This window comes from Suncus etruscus, chromosome 1, assembly GCF_024139225.1.
Source record: "Suncus etruscus isolate mSunEtr1 chromosome 1, mSunEtr1.pri.cur, whole genome shotgun sequence".
Lineage (NCBI taxonomy): Eukaryota > Metazoa > Chordata > Mammalia > Eulipotyphla > Soricidae > Suncus > Suncus etruscus.
Window position 1 is genome coordinate 162,089,655 of NC_064848.1, and position 19,795 is coordinate 162,109,449.

The 19,795-nt window shown below is 43.5% G+C and overlaps 1 protein-coding gene across 1 annotated transcript in view; it reads left to right on the forward strand.

Annotated features, from left to right (window-relative positions):
* The window catches only part of ASIC2 (acid sensing ion channel subunit 2), a 299,911-nt gene that overhangs the window by 220,104 nt on the left and 60,012 nt on the right, over positions 1–19,795 (forward strand). Inside the window, 1 exon segment of the mRNA XM_049772780.1 lies at positions 3,077–3,204. Within this exon segment, the coding sequence (XP_049628737.1) occupies positions 3,077–3,204 (128 nt within the window).

The window sequence follows — 19,795 nt, forward strand, 5'->3', positions numbered from 1 at the left end:
CTCAGCCCCATCTCCACACTGCTCAATATCTGTTTTAGGATATACTCTGACCCCAGCCACTGCTGCTGCTTCACACTAAGCTTCCCTTCCATCCTTGTCCATCTTCATGGCTTTGGGCAGCCTCATTGAGGCCCAGTGGTCAGTGCAGCAGTGCTTATAAGCTCAGAATTTCCCATAGAAAGGCTTCATTTTTTTTTATATCTTCCCATACGCCCCAGAACCCCTTCTCTGAAACCTGTCTTGCTTACTCTAAACTTTCTTACACTCAGTTAGGAAGCAGGGACAGGGCTTTCATGAGCTGTCATTCCTGTGCACGCCCACTGCAGTTCCTCAAGTGGATTTCCAGTTCATGCCTCCTGTAGCACTCCAAGTTCTTCTTTCCATCATCAAAATCTGAGTCTTGGGCCCTTGAGCCTCAACTACTTTCTTGACAGATTTCTAGAAGCTTAAGCTGCTGAAAACTGACCTCTCAACCCTCCCATTCCAACCCTCTCCCCCCCAAACCCTCAGTCTTGCTGTCCCCCTCTCTTACCCAGTTGCGACTCAAACCCTTCTCACCTGGAGGCAGTCACCAACTATGGAGAACAGGAACACAAGCCAATGACAATGGGACACACTTTCTGGGTGAAGAGGTCACATAACTATGAATGTGCCAGACGGAGAGGAAAGTTGATGGGTTGCCTTGAGGATTCCTTCTTCTCTCTGAAGATGTATGGGAAAGGATTGTGCCATGGTCACTTGCTAAAACCCTGTGTCACTGGCCTCTTTGTCTAGACTCTGGAAGCCCTACCAGCCTTCCCTCTTAGTCTGGTACCCACAAGCTTACAAATCTAACCCAGCTCCAAATCCTTTGCCCCACATTGACACAGGGATACCTGTAAACCTGTTCTTTTCCAGGTACTGCCCCAGTTCTTCCTCATGCCTCCTTTAATATCTGTTCCCTGACTCTTCTTAAGCAATTGCTCTGGTGCCAGCAATTGTCCCTCCCTCTATGACCTCTGCCTGCCATTTCTCTCCCTGCTTCACCTCCCTAGCCTTTGGCCCCTTCTGAATCTAAACATGTTCTGCTTTGAGAATGTTTCCTATTTTGGATTCCAGATTGGCCTTGCCCATTGGTAATGATGTGAGTGAGTTTGAGTCACTGGCTTGCTACTTTTTGTGCCATACCTTGTCCTGAGATTCAAAGGTGCTTTGAGATTCAGAGAAAAAGACTAGAACATGATCTCAGGATGCTCATGGAGGACACAGTTAGGTAAAAGATGTTTACATAGTGGGCCATAGAGGTAGTTCAATACACTGGAGCAATGATCCTCATTGTTAACTGTCCCTTGGACCATGAGGGAAGAGATGGGGGCATTGGTGGTGGGAGTGTTGTCTGGTGAAGGGAGGTGTTCATTTTTATGACTGAAACTCAACTACAATCATGGTGCTTAAATAAAGATATTATTTAAAAATAAAGTATGAACAATAGTGGCTCATGGGCTGTAATTTGAGACCTCTGCCAAAGACTGAGAAGAGGAGTCAAGAGACAGAGAGAAGGAGAGGACCTGGTGAGTTGCAGTACACATCCTACATATGCCAGTCAGCTGCTAAGCAGGACAGGCAGTGGCAGCAAAAACACCCAGCAGGCTGGATAAATGTCTTTTGAGGATCACATGTGGTCTATGGGCCATAGTGTGGGATCCCTGCACTGGAGCATAATCTTTGCTTGCAGGATTCTGGTTTCAATCCACAGTACCTCCAGGTTCCCCTGAACACCACTAGGAGTAATCCCTGGCCCATAGAACAAGTAATGACCCCAGAACACTGTCAAGTATGACCCCCAAACAAGCAATAAATGTGATTAATTGGTGTGGCTGAGACTTAGTTGGACATATGTGAAGAGAACCACAGAGCATGAGATGTTATTGTGATGGGCAGGGTAGCCTGATCTTCAGTGAAGATTAGGGAGATGGCTAGGATCCAGGTAGGAAGACATTGCATGCAATAAAAGGATGTCTGGGCAGAATTGGAACACAAAATAAGCTATGTGGGGAGCCCTTGAAGAATGGGCTTCATTGCTTCAGGAGACCTAGAGTAGGTTGAGGAGTCTAACTCCTGCTAAGCAAGAGCAAGAAGCCTGTAAGTCTGTGCTCCAGCTGCAAGAGGCCTGGGATGATCAAGAAAAAGAACCCCAATAGATGCCATTCTATACCAAAGGCACCTTCTCCACCAGTCTGAAACTCTAGCACAGAGGAGAAGCCCCACTGCCAGGCCCCATTTCTACAGTCAAGGGCATCTCCCCTTCCAGAGATACTTTGACAAATGCTGGGCTATTCTTCCAGCTCCTGTGGTTCAGTAGCATCAACACCATGGCACAAGAGCAGGGCCTGTGTTTCCCTTTCTCTAACTGCATCCTCCTGTTTTCCTCCTTCCTCCCTTTCAGCTCCTGGCCTCATACAGAGGCTAGTAAATCCAATAAAGGTGCTTATCTCACTTTATAATCCTATTCTTTGGTTTGGTGATTGAAGCAACGAGTAGGCCCGAATCTGTCTGCTGGTCACTGCACTTGAGTACTACAAAGAATGTAGCTTCAAACAGCATGCATTTATCATGGCTTAGTTCCAGCAGCCAGAATTCAAAAGTGGGGTTTGTGGGGATAAATATAACCAGGTGTCAGTAGGTCTGTGCTGCTGAAAGAGGCTTTGGGGGAGCCTCTCTCCTGCCTCCATATCTGCCTGCATGCTTTGACTGTTGGCTCCTGTCTTCTGTTCCTCTTCTACTTCATGTTAAATTCAGATCCACATTCTCTAATTCTGAACTTTCTGTCTCCCTCCTCTAAGAACCTTATGATTCCTCTGGGTCACCGGGATAACCAGGACAATCTGCCTGCAGATAATCTACCTGCAGTGTCTCTTTGACCAGTAACCGATGTCAGTAACCTATTCTGTTTCCAGGTCTGAGAACATGGACATATTTGGGTCCACGATTCTGTTAGCCACATTACCACTTTCTAGGGTCTCTTGGAGCTTCTCCATTTTAGCTTTGAGCATCAGCTGTTTCTGATTCATGACTTTATCCACCTTTGTTCTTTCAGAGGAGACGACTTTTGAAGCAGGCGTGAAGGTTCAGATCCACAGTCAGTCTGAGCCACCTTTCATTCAAGAGCTGGGCTTTGGGGTGGCCCCAGGGTTCCAGACTTTCGTGGCAACACAAGAGCAAAGGGTAAGTTTCCTGGGTTCCCTGGATTTGTGATCCTCAGACTAACTCTGCCACCTGTGGGCACGAGGGAGAGACACAGCAATCCCCACTCCTGGATGGCTCTGAATTCACCTGGGTGGGGGTGGATGGGGCAGAATTGGAGAGACTTATCCTAAGAGAATTTTCACTGTCCTGCACAATTTTATTTTCCTGAACTGCCTGTGAGAGATTGGGAATGAAAGAAACGTTGTTTAGCTTCTTTTTTTCACATACTTGGTTCAGTTGGAAATTTTGACCCCTCTCCACCCACCCACACACACACACACACACACACACACACACACACACACACATATACACACACGCACGCACACACACACACACATGCACACACACACATTCTTCAGGGAACTTTGGCAGCAATGGGTGTTAAGGGACACTGCTAGCCAGGGTTTGAAATATTTTCACCTTCGGTCCAAAGTAGTCTTCAAAAGAAAGCACTGACCCTTTCTAGAGTTTAACTGAAGTCTCCTACCCTGTGCTCTGAGGTAGCAGCAAGAAGGAAGCCCTGCCTAGCACCCTTGGACTGTATAGGTCCATGCTATCTGTTGTGGATGATAGGAACTGATATGGGGTTTGCATCTAAGATGGAGAGGAAGACTCAAGCAGAATCACAGAAAGACCCCTGGGACACTTTGTGTCTCTCCTCTCTCTTCTCTCTCTTTTCTCTATCTCTGTTTCTCTCTGTCTCTCTATCGCTGTCTCTCTATGTCTCTCTCTGTCTCTCTCTGTCTCTGTCTCTGTCTGTCTCTGTCTCTCTCTCTCTGTCTCTGTCTCTCTCTGTCTTTCTCTCTCTCTCTCTCTCTCTCTCTCTCTCTCTCTCTCTCTCTCTCTCTCTCTCTCAGAACAGAAGATGAGAGATTGAAGCCAACCTAGGAGATCCTGAAGGGTGAGGCCAGGGTGAGGTCAGTCAGGGGTAAGCTTAAGTCAGTGTTGATGACTTGGAAGCATTCAACATGAAAGAGAGACTCCCTATTGCTAGCAGGATGTGGAAAAGAATATCTTCCCAGCATCCCAGGGCAAATGCGTGCTTGCTTTGAAGGATAGGCTCAGAAAATCAGCCTCGTTCATATCAGTATTACTATGATTATAAAAACTAATAATAAGATATTTGGTTAAACATTTTACAGTTTCAAAACATTTCCGCATCATCTCATTTCATCATTTCATTCATATTAATGGAGGAATACAAAACACATCCCAGAGCTAAGTCTAATAATACATAATGTTTACATGTATATAAAAGAGCATATTCAGAGGAAATAAGACTCGGAGGAAATAAGCCAAAATACCCGCAGTGGGGGAACAATGAATGGTTTATTTTCTTTGCTTGGTTTTGTTTGATGAAGTGGCTTTGTTTTACTTATTTGGTAAATAGTTGTTGAACACCTACTATGCACAAAGTGCTGGGGATGCCATGGTAAAGAAAACAAACCCTGTCTGTGTCTGCCCCCCATGGAGTCTAGAGATTAAAAATAAATTCATTTTTTATAAAAATAAATGTTTATGGAAAAAAAAATTCCACACACGAAGAAAAAAAATAAACATGGGCCAGTGATATAGTACAAGTACAAGAGTTAAGACACTTGCCTTGCTTGTGGTCCACCCAAATTCCATCCCTGGCACTTCTTCTGGTCCGCCAAGTCCTACCAGGAGTATCCATGAGCACTGCTGAGTAGTACTCTCCCCTCCACGGCATTATGTTAGGCTGACTATAATTTGGAGAGGGGCTTCGTGTATATATCTTCCACTCTACTTTGAGAATGAACCTAACCTGCTGATGCTCCACCTTTCTTTGATTCCAGCTTGCTTTTACCCCATCTCAGCTTTTCTGAGCTAGGACTAATTTCACTGATGAGGCTTCTTCCCTCTGCAGTGGGCTGGGCTTCTTCCTTCTTCAAGGCACTAACCTAGGATAGAGCTCACAGCCTCTGAAGACACATAGTTCCTGTCCCTGGATTCGACTGGATTTTACTTCAAGTTAAAGGGAATCTTTCAAGAAGGCCAAAGTGACAGACCTGGGAGGGTTGGGGAGGCTGTATAAGGCAAGCTGTATAAGGCTTCTCTGACAAGCTGGAGTAGGTGATTCAAGCTCAGGAAACCAACTCCTGAGTGAGCTCTTCAGAGAGAAGTGTGATGACAGAGGCCCCTACCACAGGCCCTCTTCCATCTCCCTTCTCCTTTTCCCCAAATTAAATTATTTAACTTTAAAAGGACAAAAAAATAGAACCCAGCCATGAATCTTTTTTGCATGATAAAGCCCACTCCCTTCCCCTGTACAAAATCATGGCTACCGTTATTCTGTATTCTTTAAGTTTAATTTTGTAATCCATAAGAGCAGACTGTTGGGCTGTAAGCCAGACTAAAGATTGCTTTTTGTAATCAGCATTTATCCTAAAACCAATTAAGCCAAGGTGTGCCCCTGCTTTCCCGGATGATCTGAATGAGACATGACCCTCCCCCTCACACCCTTCTGCTCCTTCAGCTGCTGTCAGAACCCCTGAATGCCCACTCCTGCAGGCCTACCCCCTCTTCTCCATAACTACCATCACCAGAGGCAGGGTGGTGGGGAAGCTTAAAAGGGCAGACCATAGGTCTGTGAGGCTCATTCACACACCTCTTCCTCCATAGCACTTCTGAAAGTTGGTATTGCTTCCTATACCTAGAAGTACTGCTCAGATGGAAAATAGAACTTCTGATTCGATAGGAGAGGCTTGGAGTTCAGCCCAGAGTCCAGATCTGTCTGGAGAGATATCTGGATTATATCCTGACTGTACCCTGTGATGTTGAGTGGGCCATTCTCTCTGGGCCTCAGTTTCTCTATTGCAGAATAGGAAGTCTGTCCTGGCTGAGTTCCAAGACTTCCAGCATAAGGTGAGTCCTGACCCTCTCACTCCAGAGCACCCAAATTTCCTACAAATTGGGGTGGCAGAAACTTGGCATGCTCTCTTTGCTCACTCCCTCCATCACACCAGCTCACATAGAATGATGCTGTTAGGGTAAATTATGGCAAAGATGTATCATTTAAACTCTCTCCCTAGCTCTGTGGCAGCTCCAGGCGATCCTGCTCACTTGAACAGAAGCTTGGCAGATAGCAGTCCTTACTCTGGCAGCTAGGTTCTGAGCATGACCCTTGTCAATGTCCCCTTCCAGATCACTTCAAAACACACACACACACACACACACACACACACACACATACACACACACACACACACACACACACACACCATCCATGACACTGTCCTAATTAAAGCCCTTACATTCCAGGGTTTACTATAGCTTGCAAAATTCCAGCATCTGACTCATGTTCAAATCCAGAGCACAGAGCCAGGAGTAAGCCCTGAGAACAACCTTTTCAAAACAAAGAAAGTTCTAACCTCTAGAATGCCTTCTCAGACCCTTTTCAACCTGACCACTGCCAACTTCTCTCCAGACTCCTTATCTCCCTGTGCTTAGCCAACACGTACCTTTATATGCCAGGGATAGACACATAACCAAACCCTTCTCAGAGCCTGCTTCCCTTAAAACCACTGTTGTCTCTGCCCTTTCTGATATTATTTCCCTGGCAAAGCCCACTTGCCCATTTCAAATCCCACTCAATAGCTATAATTTAAAAAAAATTTTTTCAACCCTGTCACTCCTGAGGGACAGTTAGCGATTCCCTACAAAACAATGGATGGATGTTCATTTATTACTGCAGCAAAAACTCACTGGGCATCTACTGTGGTGAGGAAATAAAGACTAGAACTCCATGTTCCCACCTCAGCATATTCTCAGACCAGAGTGATGAGTGCCAATGTGGGCTTTGCTAAGAGACAACAGCCTCTGCTCGAAGGACTTGCCTCCCTGTGTGTCTCTGTTTCTGAAGATCACCTATAAAGAACTTCCTTTGTCACTGCTCATCAGTTCTTTAGTTGTTGTTGTTGTTGTTGTTGTTGTTGTTGTTTAGAATTAGTGTCACACCCACCAGTACTCAGAACTTACTATTGGATCTGTGCTCATGGATTACTCCAGACTCTGTGCTCAAGGGCTACTCCTGACAGTGTTCTAGGAATCACATACAGGCCCATATCTAAACTGGGTCAAATGATTGCAAGGCAGGTGCCCTACTCTCTCAGTATCTATTCACCACCAAATTTCTTAAGTCCATAGATTGGATACTCCTGAGAACGAGGATTGTGTCTTTTGTGTTCTATATCATATAGCCAGTGCCTTGCTTGTGTCTATTCTGTGTCAGTGTACATGGTTGAAAGAATGAGTCATGAATGAGTCACACCAATAACAAGCAGCACTGATGCTCAGGTAATACTCAGATTCCCCCCAGCCCATCCCCACTACACTCCTGCTTCTTCCCCATCAACCTTGCCAAAACTTTTCTTCAGATGTGAATTGGGGAGATATTAGGCCTGCTTATAATAGATTATCTGAACCATACCTAGTTTCACACTTTAAAGACCTGACTCAAATCAGAAGCTCATGAAAGAGGTTGAAACATCCATCTGAGCTAAAATGTTCATCTGGAAGTCTTCTGACTACTATAGCATTGATGGAGCAGGTGTACAGTCAGAACCCTGGAACTGGAAAAATTACCTGAATGAGCATGTATGTAAATGCAAATTGGGTGTCCTCATGGTAATAGCATTTCCCCAATCATCTTCAGCATGTCAAATTCTTTGGCCCAAGTGATTGCCTTTTCTGGAGTATTCCTCCCCCAGACCCATGGTAGTATCAAAAGACCTTCAGCACTTCCTAATCCCTCCTCAAAGAACCTCTGTAATTCTTATTTTCTAAATGTCTCTCATTATGTTCATGACATATGGATTCACTGATCTTGCACATACCTTCTGATGACATGAAACTGAATTTAGAGGTCTTAAAGGGAATCCTTGAATTATTTTGTTCAGGATATTATCTAGAAGAGATGCCTGTGGATTTACATTTGAGAGTCTTGGACATACCTGGGGAAACCTGGATTTCAAATCCATGCCTAGTAGTCTCCTAATTGTACTAAAAGTACCTCCCACTCTCTGTTTGGAGCAGTTGGGGATGAGAAATGTACCATTCTACCATCTGAATTCTATGTTGGCTCCTCTCTTGAGCTACCATGAGAATCCCATCAGCACTCAGCCCCTGCACCTAGCTATTGTCCTGTTTGGGGCTAGATATAAAGGCAAACAAAAATAATTGGATTGATAGTCACCATTAGGATACTGGCAGGATGTATGGCCATAGCTAGCTCCTACAGAAGCCTAAATTCTTTGCCTCTAGCATAGGTTGACATGCTTCCAACATTAAGAGTAGTAATTTCACCTTTCGCTCAGAATGAAAAACAATTATCCCTCATGCTACTTTAATAAGAAGACCTAGCTGTTGGATGGGATGCTCTTACCTGCTTTTGGTAATTCCTCTTAAGTGTCCAAATACAATTTCCTTTTGAAATAGAAGATTGATTTCTCAATTTGACAACCAGATCCATGCTCCTTAAGATCCATTGTTCAAATGGAGGCTTGCCTAGTTGTTTCATCAAAGGTAGGGAGAACATTCTTATATGTTGTTCCTCTTTAGCACCTTCCAAACTGCCTGAGAAAGAGATAGATAAATATGGTGAGTCACATTGCCACTCCAGAAAGCAACAGGTGGCTCCAGAAAGAAATGCATCCTGCTACATGACCACTACCTCATGATCAATGGGGTACATTATTTCCCATAAATAAATGAAAATAAGAATAATTAAGCATCTCTGATTTAACTACTTGCCATTTTCATGTTTCCATCTAGCCCCTATAGTAGAAATATCTTCAGATTCAAAAGACAAATCTTCACCACTTTCTCCTCCACAATGAGAGCTGGTTTCTATCAAGGTGGAGGTCAGGTTCAGAAGTGGAAAAGGAGGAGAATCTCAAAGAAATCCATATTAAAATATGCTCCAATACCAGAGAGAACTCAATAGACTGAGGAATGCTTTATATGTGGGAGGGCCAGATTCGGTCCCCAGTACTACATATATCCCTGAGCATTCCCAGGAGTTATATCCCCACACCCTGAGTACCACTAGATGTGATCCAACTACCCCCCAAAATACTCAAATTGTAAAAAGAGATTAGGAACCAAAGAAATATTACAGAAAGTAGGGTATTTGTGTTGCATACAGAAAACCTGGGTTCTGGGCCCGGAGAGATAGCACAGCGGCGTTTGCCTTGCAAGCAGCCGATCCAGGACCAAAGGTGGTTGGTTCGAATCCCGGTGTCCCATATGGTCCCTCGTGCCTGCCAGGAGTTATTTCTGAGCAGACAGCCAGGAGTAACCCCTGAGCACCACCGGGTGTGACCCAAAAACCAAAAACCAAAAAAAGAAAGAAAAAAGAAAACCTGGGTTCAGTAACTATCACCACATATGTTCCTCAAAGTCCCAACACAGGAGAAGTCCCTGAGCACAGACCAGGAGTAAACCTTGAACACCAGCAAGTGTTACCTACCTTCCAAAAAAGAGATCAGATTTCTCTAACCTGTCTCCCTAATAAAGAGTTCTCTAGAATTTCTGACTCTGATTTATCACCTGCCTTTACTTCCCAACCCTGCTTGAGCTCTCCAGAAAACTTTTCTTCTCTTGGTCAAGGCCACTGAATAAATCCTGACAATTAAGCTCTCTCTACTTACTCTGGAGTCCCAGTCCCTGGTTAATCCTAGTCCCAGTGGCTGGTGGATCACACACTCTTGAAGACATTCAAGTCTGCCCTGCTCTGCTTTTCTTTTTATGTTTCTGCCTTCTCCTTCCTGGTGCTCCATAAGCAAGTCTTTCTTTGGTCAGCCAGAAATGATGGGCACTTCTGGATGTTTCTTAAGAGCCTACAGTTTCCTTAAATGAATGCACCCTTCTCCCTGACTTTGACTTTACTACCCTCAGTCCAGCAGTTCTTTTCTGAACCCCGACTCAGGGATCCAGATGCTGTCTTCTGCCTCTCCTTGGAGTCTGATGAGCATCTCAAAACAGTCATCTAAACTGCACTCATTCTCTTGTCCTGTCTCTGCATCTGCTCCCCAGAATTACTGTGTCCCTTAGGTCCTGCATCCCAAAATTGGAATAATACAAACATGCATTCCCTGAATGGTTGACCTTGTGCCTCATTCTTCTCATCTGCCAAATAGGAACAAAGATAATTCCTTTCTCAGACAACCAGAGAAACCTGAGATTATAGTTGCACATAAAGTGGTTCATTTGTAAGTGTCTAAATGAACTCAGGCTAGTATTAGCTCTCACACACCTCTTTATTTCTGGAAGAATTTGGAGCCACATCTAGCAGTATTGGGTTTGTTTTTTGTTTTTTGCTTTTTTCCTGACTGTGAGCTCAAGAGCGACACCTGGTACCAACTTGGGCTATCATGTGGTACTAAGGATCCAACAAGGGTCCTCTACATGCAAGACAAGTATCTTACCTGCTATACTATCTCTCCATCCTCTGGTCACCACATTAGTTCTCTCTCTCTTTCTCTCTCTCTCTCCTCTCTCCACCCCTGCTCCTGTACAAATCACCAGCTCTACACATCTACACATCTGAATACACTTGTTCCCAAACAATCAAGACCCTCTCCTCTGTTTCAGAATTACCCACACCACACTTCTCACCCCTTCTTCACCTGAAAACTCAGCTTATATATTACCTTCTGCAGAAGGCATCCCAGGGCCTTCTCTAGTTTACAGATACCATAATCGCCTATTGGCTCATCTATCTCCTAAATCAGATTGTGAGTTCTCTGAGTATACAATTCAATCCCATTTCCTTTCTTTATAGTTTAATAGTTTATAGAGTACCCTACATAGGCAGAGCTTGATGAATTTTGTATTGAATGAAATGAATAAATACAGGCATGTCTGAAAGTGAAAGAAGCAAACAGACACTATGACACTCTTCTGCTTGCTACTCATTAATGTCTTTCCCAACCAGAGAATAAACTTCATATTCCATCTCCTGGCTTCAGCTTTCACCTTTCCCAATGGTTATATCCTCTGCTGCCTACTAGTCTTCCAGTAAGTCACACACTGCCCTCGCACACAGCTGCTTTGAGCCTGGATACCCCTTGGTCATATTCTATTAACTCATTAATCTAAAGAATATCTACTATGTGTCAGGCACTGTGTCAAGCAGGGTAGATACAGTGAACAGGATTGACATAGGTTTTGGAGAGAACAGTATAGAGGAATGCCAGACAATCAAACAATTACATATTAAAATCTGTGTCATATGCCCCCACTATACTGCAAACTTCTCAAGGAAATTAAGCTGATTTTCTTAGATGGAAGGATGAATGGATGAAATCTTATAGAATGAGCTCTAAGGGCTAACTTCAATAATTTACAGTCCATTAAAGCTCTGCTTAGCCTTCAAATATGATGTAAGTGAATTAAACAGTGTTTAACATGAGAAATTGAAACAAGACCAAAATTTCTACTGATGGCATGGAAGAGGCAATAGAGGCTAATGTGGCACTGACTGACATGGCAGCCTTTTTCTGGGACCAGTGCCCTGCCCTGTGGGTTATCCACTCTCAGGGTGGATGAGCTTCTCTTGGCTGCCCCATGAGATGATCATGGCTTCTCTTGCTTAGTGACTGGCCTCATGCTTAGACCCTGGCAGAGGAAAGGAGACCTAATATCTATTGACTCAGTTATTTTATCTTCTCTAGAAGACAAGTTCATAAATCAGACCATTCTTGGGTTGGTTCCTATTCTCCAATACCATGTTATCTTTTGATTCATTATCAGGTTGCTATCTGAACTTGGAACAGTGTGGTCTTGGTTTTAGTTATTTTTTATAAGGAAAAACAATTCTGTAAGGATAATTCCATATGCAGACAGAAATCTGGGTGTTTATTCATTTCTTGCCAACTGGGAAGGTTAACAAGTAATCACCCCAAATATTTTGGAAATATCAATAAAATGAATGAATGAATGAATGAATGAATGAATGAATACAAACAGTCTTGAGCATCAGATGCACTTGGTAAGGGTTGGAAAGGTGGGCCCAATGTAGTTTTTTTCTTATATCTTCCCTTATCCTTCATGTTTTAAAACAACTGCTATTCAGAGATAGAGAAATGCCTGTGTGTTTGTGCTGTGAATATCGAGCACAACAACTCTGTAATTATTCACTGCCTATTAGTAAATTTTAGTAATAATCTATTAACTATCCCCAAAGTATCTCTGGTCTCTCACCTACTGAATTTTTGGCTTTTTAGCATCTAAAACATTTTAGCAACTGCCAATTGGCTATTCATATAAATAAACTAAATAATGTAATTTATTTTCACATCTTGCTCTATCCAGTGAGAGTATGCCCTTCGAAAGCAAGGGCTCTGATGCAAGTAGTATCAAGCCTAATGCTATGACTAGATGAATCAATTAATCCATGAATTGCAAGCTTAATCAGTATTGGTTTATAGATTGTTCCATGCCCTGCAGCCTGCTATGGAACAAAATCTTCCTGAAATGAGAATAGTTGCCCCTTGATTTATTAGTTTTCATTTTTGAGATTAATGGCAGAGTCCTTCAGATGGGGCCTTTGACACAAGTGGTTTGACAGAGGACAAGAAGATGGCATTTGGCCAGGTTTGTAGAAGAACTCAGAGGGCAGCAAAGGTAAATGCCTCTGGAGATGGCAGATGAAACTTTATTGAGGAAAAATAAACTGGTGGTAATTCCTTAGCTGGAAAGGTAGGTAGAGTCTAGGCAGGATTCAATTCCACTTTAGGGATCAGTGTTTTAAAACATTTAGCAGAGGCCAAAGAGATAATAGAAAGGGCAAAGCACTTGCATAGCATGTAGCCAATCAAGATTATGACACCAAATATGAATGTGAAGGAGTTATCCCTGAGCATAGAGACAGAAGTAAGCCCTGAGAACTGCAGAGTGCGAACCTTCATCAAAATAATAAACAAACTGAGTGAGCTGAGAGATAGTAGAGCTGGTAAGGTGCTTGCTTTGCATGCGGTTAATCCAGTTTAAACCTTGGCACTATATATGTTGAATCGCCCAGACCTACTTGGAGTAATCTCTGAACACAGAACAGGAGTAGTTCTGAGTACCACCAGGTATGGCCCCAATCTTTCTCACTAGGATGAACATTTCTCCCGTGAGCCATGGGATGAAGTCTTGAAATCAGTTCATAACATTTTCACCTCTGGTCTCTGCCTGGCTTTTCAACTCTCTCTCTTTTTCTTTCTCTTTCTCTCCTTCTTTCACATACATACATACATACATACATACATACATACATACATACATACATACATACACACCACTTAACAAGTGGGTCCAGGGATGTGTCTCAATTGTAGAGCACTCAACTTGTATGTGTGAGACCCTGAGTTCAATGTTTGGCAACAACCCTCTAAAATATTTACAAATGAACCCCCAAAATGAACCCCCAAAAGCTTTTTTCTGAAGCTCTGTTTGTGTGAGCAAACAGTTAGAAATAACTTAAATGTTCATCAATTGCAGGATGATTAAATTGAGGGCAAATGCATATGTAAATGCACCCTCCTGCAGCACTTGAAGAGAGCTTGGAAGACCTGGGGGTCCCCTAGGGAAAATACTCAAGACAAGATTGTAAATGAAAAAAGCGAGTTACAAAATGCTACCACCAAAATGTTCATATTAAGTTCAATAAATTAAGTAAATTTTATATTAAAAATTCTGAGAGTTACATACCATACTCAAGGGGAGGAGCAGAATTAAGTATGCGAGGAGACTTTTCTCTTTTTCTGGGTCCCCAGAATATTTCTAATAAGAATATATTTGTGTTTTCATGTCTAATGATGTGAGATTTTTAAGAATGTGCATAAAGCAGCTGTTTACAAATTGATTTAATGGACCTGGTCTTTTACAGACACTCTCATATGGTGGCAGGAATTGAGAAGTCAGTTTCAAAAAATAAATCCCTCAAGGTCAGATGGCAGAACACAGAGTTCACAAAGATCACAAAAGCTCATGATACCTGGTACCCCAGTGCTCCTCCACTCTATCCAGGTGGGATGGGCTGGATTAGCCCAGTGGGATGGGTGAAACTGAAATAGACCCATTGGCTTGATGAAGTCAGAGTTGATTGACAGCTGTTCTTTACCATTTCCATCCTCCCTAAAATACTACTCCTCTCTTCTCCCTACCTGATATCTGCCATTTCTGGGCTGCACCACAGGAAGATTCCTCTCTGCTTGACACCTTCTCTCTGTGTTCCTCTATAGAAGCAAAGGGGAACAAGAATATAATACAGGGCTTAGGACACAGCATTAGGACTCGGGCATGTGCTCAGCCCTCTTCTATAGCCACTAGTGCATGGCCCCTCAAGACCATGGAGCATGGAGCAGCCCTAGAACCTCCTAAACGATGTGGGGTGACCCTATTAGTCCCCAACACTGCAGGGTCCTAGCAGCACTACATCCTCAGGTCCTAGCGCTAATCTGTCCACCATGTGGAATAAGTATTAACAGTCAGGACCCCCAGAACCCTGAGCACTGCTTAGGAGACAGTAAGAAAATAAAGATGGAAATCCCAATCCCAGAGTTTTTCTTTTGGGGGGCCCTTCACAAGGGACCCACTGCCCATCTATGTTGCCCAGTCTCTTAGGTTTACTGAAGGGAGATGGTGGAAGCAAGTAGGCACCCACACTGGCTACTCCATTGGGAGAGGGAGCTTATATTGAACCATCATGGCTAGCTGCTTCTATGAACTGGAGAACCCAACCCAGCTCCTAGAGATGAGAAGTGGATACTGACTGAGGAGGATGAGTTGGGGGCCAGAGCCCAGAGCACCCCTTCTGCGTCAGGGCACTGAGCAGGAGAGATAGCATCTGCATAAGATTTTGAAGCTTCGTGACTGGACTTTATTGAATCTATAGACTTTCTAAATGCATCACACCCTTATTGCTGGTGTGCAGCTCATACTTAACAAGGTAGAAATGATTGCAAACCATTTTATGGTATATAAACCCAGAGCTCTGAGAAGTGCAGAAATTCTCAAAGGGTTTGTGTCTGGCATGCACAAAGTCCTCAATCTGATCCCCAACACTGAATAATTCCTTGAGCGCTGCCAGACTAGCCCTGATGGCCCCTGAGTACCACTGGAATGACTGGTGGGCTCTGCATTTAATGGTCCCAGTAACACTGACCGGGCATCAAGAACCAAACCTGAAGGCCACAGACTAGGCACAGTATTCAGCAGTGGTCCTGGGCCCACTGAGCAATGCTAGGAACCCACCCACCAAATAAATGTAAAAGTACTTTCCCAGTTGGAGGCAATAATAAGTAAAGCACTTGCTTTGCATGTGAATGAATGCGCTGAATCATGAATTGATCCTCAATGCTCCATATGGTTCCCCAAGCCCACAAAGCTCAGTGCAAATTGGATATGGTCCCAAAAAGGAAAAATAAAGGGTCTAAGGACTCAGATCTAGGAGGTGGTGTGACCTGGATTGAGATCCACTTGCTACCAAAGCTTAGGGCTCTCCCCTAATTAGAATTACTACCTTTATTTCCCAGCATTGGTCTGTATTTACTCTGGTCCAGAGAACAGGACAAACTCTGAGGTATCTCAAAGAAAAGACCCAAATATGAAACAATACATCCCATGGCTATCCAGGGTAGGTGCTGCGAGAAGCATCAGGTACAGGGGAGGAAGATCAGATCAGCAAATAAAAACAGAGAGTATTAGAAGGCCTAGGGAATAAAGAGCAGGGGTCATGCAGATACATTTAACATAGGCTCAGCATCTCCAGAAAGAATACCAAGAGCAGGACAGGAAGAGAGTGGGCAGGAAAGGAGGCAAGGAACCCAGGGTCATTTTGAAGGGCTTTGTTGAATTAATAATTAATTAGTAAGTCCTAGTTGTGGTGATGAATAGATGAATAGTGAGGCCTTTCTCGGCCAGGCCCAGCGCCTGCAGTCCCTTCACCTAGCTGGTCTGTAACTTCAGGATAACAGCAAGGAAATGATGCACAGGCAGTCAGTTGAAGTTTCAGGAGACATCCAGCTTTATTACAAGGCCCTAATCACCATGGGCTTTTTTACCTGGCCTCTAAGCTAAACAGCCTCTCTGCATCCATCCTGTCTCTGATCTCCTTTGCTGCCTCTGCCTTTTCCCTCCCCGCCCCAGGGAACTTTTAACTACCAACCTCAGACCCCTCCCAGGGTCTCACCATTCAGGTGAGTTAGGCAGGAAGTTGGAGGAAGGGTAACAGGCTTAAACTTTGCCTACTGGAGAAAATTGGAGGGGGAGGGATGTTTATAGGAAAAATATTCCCCAGCATTTAGGATATGCTAGTGGCATCTCTCCTTGCAGTCTTCCTTGATGCTTTATTGTTTGTGTCTGCCTTCAGCTCTTGGATGACAAGAAGCAGATGGCCCTAGAGGCAACTCAAGGAAAGGACAGGTTTACTGAAGGCACAGATGTGCTTGTTCATAGTGAGACAAGCTGAAAGGACTCTACTATTTTCTCTCTCTCTCTCTCTCCCTCTCCCTCTCCCTCTCCCTCTCCCTCCCTCTCCCTCTCCCTCTCCCTCTCCTTCTCCCTTTCCCTCTCTCTCTCTCTCTCTCTCTCTCTCTCTCTCTCTCTCTCTCTCTCTCTCTCCAATCCCTTATGTGTATGTCCATCCCTCCATCTCTGTCTCTCTTCTCCCACACCCTTTGCCTCACTGCTTCCTAGTCCCTAACCTTGTTCACATGTTTCATGTGACTTTACCTCCCAAGAATCTGTGCATTCAAAGCCTGGGTGGGTAGGCTGCTTATTCAGTATCTGGGCCATTTCTGACCCTCTGAACTTAAACACTTTGGCCTCTGATTTCTCTGCATCCTTCCCCATAATGATTTTCTACCATGAGGCCTTGGGGGCATTGGAAACATGTGCTACATTCACTCATTGAATGGAATTTTCATACCCTACTCCATGATTTCTTGTTCTGAGACTCTTAAACTCTGTAGTCATTCAGGTCTGAGTGCTGAGTGTCAAATGTTTTCCTTCATCACAGTCTTAATGCAAGAAAGGTCTCCAAAGCCCATCTTAAATAATGTAAATAAAAGTTTAGTCAAGGAGACAACAGCCATATCTAGACGTCTCAGCTGCCCAAGTCTGTGCCCCCTCCACCCCTCCACCCTGCCTCTGAGCTCACACAAGCAGAGGAAATGAGACCCCTGATGGAAGAGCTTATTGTGCATCTCTACCTCTCTAATGCCAACTTCTTGGATGTAGTTTTATGAGCTTGTAAGGAGCCCTCTCTTGCTAGCAAACTGCTTCTTGAAAGGTAGCAAACATTTTCTGTTCTTAATATGGCTCTTTCCCAGGCTTATCCATTCATTCCATTGGCCCTCACAGAAATCTGGATGAGTCACCGTTGACATTTTTCCAAGGAAATATGCTTCTGTTTTGTCCACTCACCATGGCAACCATCAAAAAGCTGCAGGGTTATACGGAATGTGTCATGCTACTGGGCAATGCATCAGCCTGCCCAGGGCTACATTCACTGTGGCACTGTTCTCCCATGTGTTTTCTAGCAGGAAACAGTATTATTCATTCTCTTTCTGTGGGAAAATGTGTATGTAGTTACAGAGAATTGAGTACCCTGCCTGCTGCTTTATCTACAGGGTGGAATGATGTAGCAAGCACAGCTCTTACGTTATGGCAATGCCCACGTGGGCACAGGTGCCCCTCTGTGTGAGACTTGCTCAACAGGTCACTCTATCTCTTTGAGACTTGGACTCTTACCCATCATTGGGCTGATAAAAATTTAGCCCTATCTCAGGTGGCTCTTAGGAGACTTGGATTTGATACTAACTAGTACTCAGTGGTGAAATTGCTCTAGCATTCTTTTCTGGATAGAGAGGCAAAGGCCCAAAGTTGACACAGGCACAAGAGATTCAAATCTACTCTATTTGGACAGATCATTGAAACCCTGACATTCATATCAGTGGGAACTGGTTATAGGAAAGATTCTGAGTTCTCTGCCCAGCCAACATGTGGATATACCCTCTCACCCAAAACAAACAAAAAATCAATAGGGAACAACAGTTTCCATGTCCATGGGGATCAAGAAGAAATAGTGGTCCCACAAAGATGAAAACTGAATAAGGTGAATTCTAGGATCACCCAGTTTATCACTCTGGCATTCCTAGATGAAGCTCCATGATGAAAGTTTCTACTCACCCAAACCACCCCCATGGAGGTCTGGAACTGAGGTCACAAAAAAAGGATTCAGGAAGACCTAGTTAGCTAGACTTGGGGCCATGTCTATAGTATAGCTTATAGAGTGCTGGCCATGTATTTTGCCAACCCAGGTTTGATCTATAGCATCCTATATAGTCTCCTGAGATTCTAGGAGTGATTCCTGAGCACAGAGCTGGATGTTCCTGAGCAATGCTGAATGTTCACCTCCTCCATTAAAAAAAAAAAAAAAGACTCCACTTTTTTTTTTTTTTGGGGGGGGGTCACACCCGGCAGTGCTCAAGGGTTACTCCTGGCTGTCTGCTCAGAAATAGCTCCTGGCAGGCACGGGGGACCATATGGGACACCAGGATTCGAACCAACCACCTTTGGTCCTGGATCGGCTGCTTGCAAGGCAAACACCGCTGTGCTATCTCTCCGGGCCGAGACTCCACTTTTTTAAGAAAAATAATAGAATATTTTAAGAGAGGAGTCCACAGAACAGAACATCAAAGATCTCTGGAAAGGGCCTCAGCAGATTTCCAACTGGAGAGAAAATGGCTGGAAGTAGGGGGTAAATAATCTGAAAGGAGAGAAAACGGTGCTCAAATAGTGCCTATTCCTACCAGTCAAACTTGAAGCCCTCATAATACATAGGACCTTTGGGAAAAGGCCCATGGGGTCTTGAATCAGTAGTGCATAATAATTAGTCTTAGATTAAAAGCTGTTCTGTTTCTGCCTAACAAATCACAAAGCAATATCTGGCATCCAGTCAAATAATGTCAGGCCTACAAGGAGACAGGAAAACATCACCTGTAATGAGGGAAATGAGGAACACATTGAAACAAAACCAGACCTAATACTTGAGACAAATAGTCATCAAGGATATTAAAACTGTTATAACTTAATCCCCTGTGTTCTGAACAATTTGTTTATTTTAAGAGACTCAAGTCAATCTTGCACAAACAAAATCTACACTGACTGAGTTTTTTTAATTATGCTGGTTAAGATTAATAGCAAGTTAAACATTCCAGAGGAAAAAATTAAGTAATTGAAGTAGTAATACAATAGAAAAAGTATTTTAGCGTAAAGTATTAGTGAGTCACAGTACAACTTCAAGTAACCTAGCATATGTGCATGGGCAGTTTTTAATAAGAGAACAAAGATGGGGAGAATATTTGAGAAAATTACAGATAAATCTACTCCAATTTTTATTATTTTTTAATACTCCAAACACACAGATCTGAAAAACTTTTCTTTTTCTTTTTAAATGTAGGATAGGGGTTAAAGCAATTGCAGATCTGAAAATCTTAATAAAACCCAATCCCATTTGAAATGAGAACAAAACTATCACTGTTCAAGCTTAGGA